We start from the raw sequence: 9,997 nt of genomic DNA, 5'->3' as shown, positions 1-9,997 counted from the left end.
GGACAGGCAGAGGGAGAAGCAGACTCTCCGCTGAGCAGGGAGCCTGATGTGGGTGGGGCTCTATCCCAGGACCCTGAGATCATGACCTGAGCCAAAGACAGACGCTTCACCGACTGAGCCAGCCAGGTGCCTTGAGCAAATCTCTTGACCTCTTTGTGCCTCAGTGTCCTCTCTTGTAAAATCACTATAAAGGTAGAACCTCCCTCATAAAGATACTGTATTCAAGAGACTGAGCGTATTGACCGCTGAGTGCCAATGCCTGGAGCAGAGCATGGCAGAGAATAGGGTCTCAATAAAGAGAACGACTGAATAAGTAGCAAAATGTGGCCCCTGGCACAAATAAGCCCGAGTAGATATTGACCATTATAATTGCATTATCATTGCTCTGATCTCTGCCTGGCATGCCTCCCTTCTGGCAAGACCAGGACACTTTCCATCTGCCAAGACTCTCTTCCTCTGTATTCTATAGGGATACAGAATCTCCATCCAACACTTCAGCCCGACGCAGGTGGGAGATGGCGTGCAGACACAAACAAAATCAGATGGCCCTCCCCTTCCAGATCTTCTGGATGTCACTGGTTGCCTGTATTTACACACACGCTCGCACCTCCGCCCGCCCCCTCCCTTGCCCCCAATCCAAGAAAGAACTTGACTGACAGTTACCTCCCAGGCTCCTAAAGAAGACATTTCCTATGGGGCAAAGGTTTTGTGCTTCACTGTTCAGGATGGAGTCTGTCAATTATTACCCAACTAGTTATCTCACCAGAGGTCATGAAAAAATAATGTGTGTGTTTGTTGTGAGTGAGTATGTGTATGTGTCATGTGTGCAGGTGGCGTCAGGGGAGCTATTGAATATGAAGTGCTCTGGTATTTATGTGAAACTGCTCACTGGTTTCAATGACCCATCAGGAAATATGTGCTTGTATGAGTGTGCTTAATCCACGCTCATTTGAAGTGTGCCGGTGCTGCTTTCTCCCCCTCCCTTCTCGTCTCTCTGTTCATATAACCGGGCTGCCTCCAGACAGCCTTTGCCCACTTGCCTCGCCGGTCCTGAGCACACAAAGGTGCAGCACGTCTCTGAGAATGAGTACCTTCTTCTCCGAGACGGTGTGGCTCTGCCTGGCTGTCACCGTAGTGCTGGGAGGACTAGCTCTTGGCAATCTCAGGAAGATCCCAGGGCAGATGAGGAGAAAGGTGGTCTGCCTGGCGGGCCTCTGGGGAGGGGCTTACCTGCTGTTCAGCCTGTCCCTCTCCTGGGGCTTGATCCTCTTCTTCCTGTCCTGTGTCCTCACCTATACTTACTTGTCTGGTCAAGAGTTATTACCTGTGGATCAAAAGGCGGTGCTCATCACAGGTAAGTGCACGGCCGGGCAATTCTCACTCAGGGCAGGATCTGGCACTTGCTTGGCCTTCGCAGGACTTTTTTTCAAATCGGGTTTAAAGATAAAATCTTGGCATGGAGTAAATGAAGGCACATCCCCACGTGTCTTTCACTACAGTGTTTTGTTTTGCTTTTTTTCACGAGATGAACTTGAAGACGCTGGTGGTAGGAGGGAACAGAAGGTGAAGTGCACCTAAATTACAATTTTGTTCATTTCCCAGGATAAACATGAATAAGTAAAACTCTGGTATTTCACGTGTTTTGTTGTACTCAGGAAAGCCTCATAGCTTTTTTTTTTAAGGCTTAAACAGAATTTTGCTCAGGGATTAATGCTTGGCTGTGTTCTAGGCTTGGGGGTCTTACTCCTTAGATGTGCAAGAAAGTTTGCAAAGTTTGCCTCTCTGTACTTTGCTGTATTTTTTAAATATCGAAGGGACTCTTACCCTGGTTGGAAATTTTGCAATCTGCCTGGCTGCTATCAAGAAAATGTGCCTCATCTCAACCTTTTGTCTTCAAATCTGTCATTAGGTTCTTAATGTTTCTTAATTGGATCAAGCTGGCAGTATGTCCAGGAGGCAGTTGCTTGTTAGCTCAGCTGCCAGCATTTTTCTTTCTTTGTGTTTCTTTTTCCACTGCAAGTGTGAAGCCAAATTAAATTCCTCTGTGTTGTAAAACTGGTTTGTTTGGTTGTGAAGTTTGAGCTTGGATGGGGCTTTACTTAGGATTACCCATCTATATCCTAACTCAGAAAGAAAGTCCTGCCAAGATGAGGCATCTGCTGCAGAAGTATTTGCCCACATGCTGACCCAAGGCTGTGACCCCCTAGTATGAAAGCAAACTTGGGGTGTGGATGGAAGCAAATCAGGGTTCTTCTTGTTTCACTGATAAGTGGGCCGTCACATGACTTGTACATTTTGCCTTTTATGTTAACCCAATAATGAAATTCTCTTTTAAGATAAAGTGCAAATTGGCACTTGTTGGGAGTTTTGGAATGCTATGGAAAACCAGCTTCTTCAATGGGGGAAAAGAAATACACCAAACAGTTCCAAGGTAGAAAATACAGTTGATCAATAGGATGTTTCTCTACATGGATGTCTAGTATTGTCTGGAGTCACGCATCTAGAAGACTGGGTGGGTTTTCCACTTTTTCACTAGAATTCTTATGGTGGGCTAAGTGAAAAGCAGTCCTAGCAGTCTAAAATCCTCTGTTCTATGTGTCATAACAAGTACCCATGGTCTTCAGAATAATTCCAGGTTTTTATTTATTGTGCTTTCCTACTTGCGCAAAAGACAACAAAATAATTAAGCATGTTCAAAACAAAACAAAACCAGCCATACTGTGCTTGATGAGAATGGGACACAATCTCTTGGAGGTCTAAATAGTCCTGGAAAATAAATTTCAGGGAGTGGTACTTCTCAGGCTAATAAGTAAAAATACTAAATCTTGGGGTAAACTGTGGTAAACTTCAAGGTGACTGAGAAAACAGGAATTCTCTCTTGCTTATTTATCTTCTCAATGTGCTTCATCCTCTGCTTTTGAAGATGCAGGCATGCAGAAATGCACAAAATACACACCCAAGTCAGTTAGCCTACATTAGCCATTGAAATGTCCAGATTGGTGTTTTGTTGTGTGTAAAAGTACTGATTCAATTAGAGACTCAAGTCCAGTAACTAATCTCTCCATGAAATGCTTAGCAATGAGAAAGCTTAGAATTAAGAAAGGAGCTGTACCCATTTAAGGGCAACTGAAATGTCTACTTAGGGTTCTTTGTCATTTTCATGAGGAATGCCACAGGTTCAGTATAATTCTAGAGACGGTGTCAAGACCTTTGTACTAAATGGAGAAATTTAAAATGAATTCATCTAGTCAGACCAGAACTCATTAAATAAGTCACCATGACTTGAAATAATAATAATCTTTGTTTCAGGTTGATCTATGTTATAAATCGCTATGCATTTTAGTGTGGTTAGGTGGTGGGGGAAGGAAGACGTGTCAGTGTCTCATCAAAAGCCTTGCATTTTATTCCTTTAACTGACAATTCAAGATTTGGAAACTTCTTTTAAAGAAATAATCTGAAATATGGAAAAAGGGTAGACACAAAACAAAATGGCATATTGACAAATTTATTCAGTGCCATCATTACAATAATGAAATATCAAGAGCAATAAAAATGGTGACAGGTAATGGCCTATCCTCTGGGTGTAACAATGGACAAGCATTAAAGATGACAACCACGTGACTGTGTCACAAAATGGAAAATTGGGCTATGGGAGACCCAGGGGATCCAGGTGTTTGAATAAGACTGTATCCAGGTCAGGGCGCCTGGGTGGCTCAGATGTTTAAGCATCTGCCTTCAGCTCAGGTCCTGATCTCAGGGTCCTAATATCAAGCCCTGTGTCAAGCTCCTGGCTCAGCAGGGAGTCTGCCTCTCCCTCTGCCTCTGCCTCTCCCCCTTCTCATGTTCTCTCTCTGTCTCTGTCTCAAATGAATAAAAATAAAAAAAATAAAAAAAAACTTTAATTAAAAAAAAAAAAAAAGACTGTACCTATGTCACAGGGATAGGAAAACCCTTAAGGAAATTGTGAATGGCTGTATTCCAGCATCCGGATTTGTTTTCTCCCCTAAAATTCCTTCAATTCCTTTTATAATGAAAACATTTTAAGAAGAGATCATGTTAAAAGGATGAAGTCCATTTTAGTGCCTATTTAATTAGGAACCCAGGATAGGACAATTACAAAGACAAGTTCAAAAAAATAACCTTTTTCTTTGAGTCAGTTATTTCATTTTGCTAAAATAGTCAAAGTTCTTTTGTCTCAGAGACATATAATAGTAGTAAGAAGAAATACGCAAGCATAGAGCTTTTGAAATGCCATGTTTGTCTTCAAGGCACCTGAAGCTACAGTAGCCATTCAATTTTTTAAATGTGAAAGTAGTGAAGAGCAGGCCCATATGATTGCAATAGCATTTCAAACACAATACAGTGGAGAAAATGTTGAAGTCTAACAGGCTTGGGTTTGAATCCTGCATTTAGCTTGCCCTTGGCTGCGTTCTCCAGAAGGAGGGCTTGAGATGAGGGTGTGTGGGAAAGGGATTTATTAGGAACCTTTCCAAGGGACATTGGTTCTGGAGTAGGGAAATGGGCAGGGCAGGGGAGCCAGCCTAGCTGGGGTGCAGCCTCAAGGGAAGCTGGCTGAGAGGTTGACTTACTCTCCTGGGCTGATCTGGAGGCAGTGGGGGTCACATATGAGAGCTCTCCCCATTGGGGGCCAGGGAGCTGTAGTCCCAATGCCCTCACACCTATTAGTCATTGGTTAAGTAAGGGCTGTCATCCTGCCTTGGTGGTGGGGAGGAGGGAAGGCTTAAACTCCCAGCACTTGTGACTTCCCACGGCCACTGGCAAAGTGAGCTCTGGTGTCCTGGAGCAGCCCTAGACAAAGTCCCAGGTACTGGCTGCTAAGAGTGGAGTACTCCATGGAGTGGAGCACACAAAAATGGCCAAAGGATCAAGGGCAATATGACATTACCTGTTACATACCTCTTAGTAGCTGTGTGACCATTGGTATCCAGCTTTGGGCTTTTGAACTTGTGCTTTCTCCTCTATAGACTGGAAGTGACAGTACTCTCTCTCTCTCTGTCTCTCTCTCTTTCTCTCTCATAATGGCATTCGTGGATGAGACCGAGGGAAGGGAAAGAAGGAGGGAAGGGAAAGAAGGAGGGAGGGAGGTGATTTTATGCATTAGGTGATAAGGGGAAAGGTTGATAGAACTGAAAGAACATAAAAAGAAAAATCTGACCAAGAAACGGAGAGAAGAAATATTCATGTGTTTATACAACAACTATTTATTGAGTGCTCAGTATATGTGGTGTACTGGGGGAAGGAAAGTAAAGACCGCAATTGCTATGTTATCAAGTGAGTGGATCAAAGTTCCCAGTTTCCCTTGACCTTTGACCACTAGTTTCTCCTCCTCCTCTGAGGTGGTGCATTAACCTTCTCAGCCTACCCTTTGACCTAGGTGGAAATCGCAAAGGTAACTTTGATTTTCTGCCCTCAGGCCTTTCATGCAGGGGACTCCATCTTTCCCACCTACCTTAATTCAGCATCCACTGGGTGCTGGACACACACCTTGAGGGCTTCACAGCCATACTTAAGTGTGGCTGTGCATTGGAACAAAGGTGCCTTCAGGATGGATTCCCAAGTGTCTAGAGCCCAGGGGTGGGCGAGGCTGTAGTGCTGGAGGCTATGGAAAGCTTGACAAAAGAGGAACCTCATTAGGAATTAAAAAGTAGTTTTCTAGAGGGAAAATTGGAAGGTTTTCCAGGCTAATTGGTTCAGCAACTACTACATAAACAACTACTACTCATTAAAACTTGTTGAATTGGATAATTTTTAATGGGAATTTTCAAAACAGTGTAAAATGGGGGTTGGATAAAATTTGGATCCTTATTTAGGCTTCAAACAAAGGGTCCTTCCTAGTTGGATAGTGACCCCTTATGGGACTTATTAAGTAGTCTCATTAAGGTTCTAAAAGTTAATACTATTGGCACCCTCTTGGGATTTGGGGTCCTTTGGATTACTAAAATAGATAAATATTGACAGTGGGCCATGGGATGAAGAAATAACATCTCTGTGCTCAGAGTTTTACATTTTATATTTGATCCTCACAACTCTAATAACTTACATTTTGTGAATGTGTCCAAAGTCATTGAGCTACTAAGTAGCAAAGGTGGGCTAAAACCAGATCAGACCCACCTGCCATCCAAAGCCATGCTCTTAACCATTGTCATTACCAGTGTTACTAACTAGCCATAGTGTCTAGGCTATAAAATGTGTTCATTTAGTCAGCAAGTAAATGTTGAAGATCTATTCTGTTCATAAAACTCTGCTTGACGCGGAACTTAGCAATTGATTGGATGCAAGAGATCCAGATGATAGAAGATAAAATGAAGGGACCATGGAGACAGATAGGGATGTTTGGAAAGGATAATGATTTCAGAGATGCCACATGGTGAATTTGACTTCAGGTTTGATTTTGAGGGCAGGGGGCAGTACAAGTGGAAAGTCATTGGCAGTTGGAAATATAGAACGAAGCCTTGGTGAAGCTTAGGGAAGAAACCTGGAGGAACATGAGCCACATAGTGATAGTTAATGCTGCAAGGGAAGAGGTCTTTGAAGTATATAGTAAGGAATCATGCCCAGCATCAGGCTCCCTGCTGATCATGGAGCTTCTCCTTCCGCCCCTCCCTTTGCTTATGCTTGTATGTGTGCATATGCTCTTTCTGAAATAAAACCTTTTTTAAAAATGAGGTATATAGTAAGGAATCAATATGGTCTGCAGTGAGCCTATAATCCAGTCTATTTCATTTAAAAAAAATATGAGCATATATCCTGTTCTATCATTCAGTTTAAGCTTTACCTTAGCCTTCTACAAAGATGCCTAAAAAGGTATTGCTAACCCAGGTATGTTGTAAAAGTTGGAATCGCGATTTTGTTAGGCATTCTAGATGGAGTGTTTTTTTTTTTTTTTAAGATTTTATTTATTTATTCATGAGAGACATAGGCAGAGGGAGAAGCAGGCTCCCCACGGGGATCCTGATGCGGGACTCCATTCTGGAACTCCCAGGATCACCCTGAGCCAAAGGCAGATGCTCAACCTCTCAGCCACCCGGATGTCCCTAGATGGAGTGTTTTGACTGAGGAATGAAAATCCCCCCCCCCCCAAATGTATTGTAAGCTGATTGAAGGCAGGAGCCAGGTCTCTTTTATAGCCATGTCCTCCTTCCCGGTCTCTGAGCCCACTAGAACTAATACAGTGTTAATAAGTGAATGAGCCTTAAGTGAACAAAGCAAGCTGGTGTAACGTCCTCCCCCCTCTTTGTGGTTATTGGTTAGATACAGTAGTATTGTCCCAATCTGCCCACTGGCTTCAGTACTTATCTCTACTGGTTCCTTTTGCTAGGGTCACTCGTGTAGAAAGGACAGAATAGCACGGCCAAGCTCTGAAGGCTCCATTGTTCTACGGTGACTTAATTGTTGGCTTGTTCTGGAGAGACCTTTGTGATGACTTGGTTCTAAGTATGCGCCTGTCTACCCAGGATGTGGTGCAAACAGAACATCCCCTGGCACTGATCAGGCTATTGAAACTGCTTTCCCAAGGGAAAATGTTGGACGCTGATGTCCCAGTCACCAGAACTTGGCTTCCACTCCAGCACTGCTGACAATATTCTCCTTCTTGACATGGCCTCCTTTGCCTTCTAGGACACTGCATTCCATGCTTCTCTCCCCTGCTCTGTCCCCGGACTCCTCCAAGCTCCACTTCCTATCTCTCCCATAAGAGGCCCCTATGACTCTCCCTGTCTGTTTTCTCCCACTCCACTCTCTACCATGGAGGTCCCACTTGCTCCTGTGATCTCAACAGTCTCCATATGAGACCTTCTGGCTCACATTCCCAGGATTTTAAGGTAGAACTTTAAATCTGGCATATTCTAAAACAAACTTATCATGTTCTCCTCTGACCTTTTCCTTTTCTTCCTTTTCCTTTTCTGGTTCTCACCTTTCTCCCAACTCTATCTCTTCTACCTCTTTCCCATCCCTGCTTCCACTTCTTTATGTCACCACTTCCTCCCTTACTGATGATTTCTTCATGGGGTCATCTTCCTTGGCCTAGCCTCCCATGTGCCAGCACCCCCTACCCCCAAGTTCCCTGCATTTCTAACCTCATATTATCTTGCAGTTTCCATGGATGGCTTCCTTTGCCACCTGTATTTGGGTGATGATCAGTCTTGTCCTGCCCAGATTTGTTTCCTGCACTCTGTGGCACATACCTACTCCTTCCTATCTCCTCCTAAATATACAAGAGTCCACCTGTCTGACTGCACTCGAAACTGTCCCTGAAATCCTGCCATCAGCCCAATACTCCCTACTCTGTTGATGGTGCTATCATCATCCACCATCTGCCCAAGTCAAGAATTCACAGCCACCTTTGAATCTTTCCATTGATCCACCCAAATCAGAAACTGGAGAGTTCTCCTCGACTCTTTCTTCTCTTTCTACTTTGTCCAACCAGTCTTTTATTCATACATAACTCAGTGACCTTTCCCTGTTTTTTGAATTTTTCCCTTCCTTTCTGTTTCACTGCCACTCTCTGTGTTCAAAGCTTCTCAGTGGACTCTTGTAATAGTGTCTTAGTCATTTTCACTGCCTCTCATTTCTCCATCTTCATGCTGCAGCCTGAATAATGCTTTTCTAGAATAAAGCTAACCAGTCCACACTTCCCCATTAAAATCCTTCTATTTCCCTATGAAATCTGAATGTCTTATGTGCAAATGTCCTTGACAATAGAGATCATATTATATACTACTTCTCTACTCCCCAAATTTCTGGGAAAGTAGTGGATATCTAGTAGCTATTCAAAAGTTGTAAGCTATCTAAGCCACTGTACTTTATTTCCTTTTTCAAAGATTTTATTTATTTATTCATGAGAGACACAGAGAGAGGCAGAGACACAGGCAGAGAGAGAAGCAGGCTCCATGCAGGGAGCCTGATGTGAGACTCATCCTGGGACTCCAGAATCATGCCCTGGGCCAAAGGCAGGTGCTCAACTGCTGAGCCACCCAGGCGTCCCAGCCACTGTACTTTAAGAAAAAAAAAATTCCTACCTTTTGATATAGGTCAAGAGTTGCCAGGGAGGTAAAACCTGAAGTTTTCAGAGGGTTCCTGGTACAAATAAGTTATTATCTCAAAAAATGATCAAATTATCTTTGCCTATACCCTCAAGGTCATAGGCACCTTGTCCATTTGTTTATGTCAGTATCTTAACCTTAATTACCCTGCAGACTTTGGAATTTCCTATTTATGCCCTAAAGTTGAACTCTTTCTAGGTATTATTCCTTTGCCCCATCCCCCACCTTCTTGACTTTGGTGTTTGATGTTAAGCTCTCTGAATCCAGAATTAGATTAGATCATAGGGTGTGAGCATGTATGTACTAGGACATGGTATGGGAAAAGGTTCTGAGGCAAGGCCACTGGCATCCAGTTAGTGGGTAGCTAGTTCTGTTGTATGTAATCAAACAGAGATAAGCAGATGACCTGGAATGAGGGAAATCAGAAAATCCAGGCCCTCAAGAGGACAAGATGGGGGCAAAGTGATGGAGTGGAGTGAAGCAGTGATGGAGTGGAGTGAGGGGAACCAGTCCAGCCTGTATGATTCAGTGACCCCTGGGACGTCCATCCCACCTATCATCATCACAAAGTGGTGTTTCTCCTTTTTGATACAGGATTCACTACATGCAATACTCTGGCACTCCCTGACTCCTCCACATCACAAGATTCTTCCTCTGTGCTCAGAAATACCAGCTTCCATCGACTTCACGCTATAAGCCAGGCATTGGAAAGATATGTGTTCACTGAAAAACAATTCTAAAATTCAAGAATAGAAGCCATTAAGAACTTTGTGTGCAGAGGACTCAAGGTCCTGGATCAGGGGCATTTTAATTTGAGTCAGTGCCCAACATGGTCTTAGATTGAATAGAACCCAGATTCTACTTTTATGGGTCAAACTCTCTGATAGATAAACTGAAACACTGGGAAGGAACTGGGTTTCATTGAATCCTATTTT

The 9,997-nt window shown here is 43.4% G+C and overlaps 1 protein-coding gene across 4 annotated transcripts in view; it reads left to right on the top strand.

Annotated features, from left to right (window-relative positions):
• The first annotated feature begins 835 nt into the window (after nucleotides 1-835).
• The window catches only part of HSD17B2 (hydroxysteroid 17-beta dehydrogenase 2), an 80,946-nt gene continuing 71,784 nt past the window's right edge, over nucleotides 836-9,997 (top strand). For 2 of the 4 annotated variants that reach the window (XM_041769834.1, XM_041769835.1), the window contains exon 1: nucleotides 836-1,354. In XM_041769834.1, coding sequence (XP_041625768.1) covers nucleotides 898-1,354 — 457 coding nt within the window. In that variant the 5' untranslated portion in view covers nucleotides 836-897. The remainder of the gene's footprint in view (nucleotides 1,355-9,997) is intronic. The other 2 variants (XM_041769833.1, XM_041769832.1) reach the window with 2 other exon arrangements.

The sequence above is a fragment of the Vulpes lagopus genome, chromosome 10, assembly GCF_018345385.1.
Source record: "Vulpes lagopus strain Blue_001 chromosome 10, ASM1834538v1, whole genome shotgun sequence".
In the NCBI taxonomy this organism is placed as follows: Eukaryota; Metazoa; Chordata; class Mammalia; order Carnivora; family Canidae; genus Vulpes; species Vulpes lagopus.
Note: the sequence above shows the minus strand (reverse complement) of the source record. Positions and strands in the feature narration are given on the sequence as shown.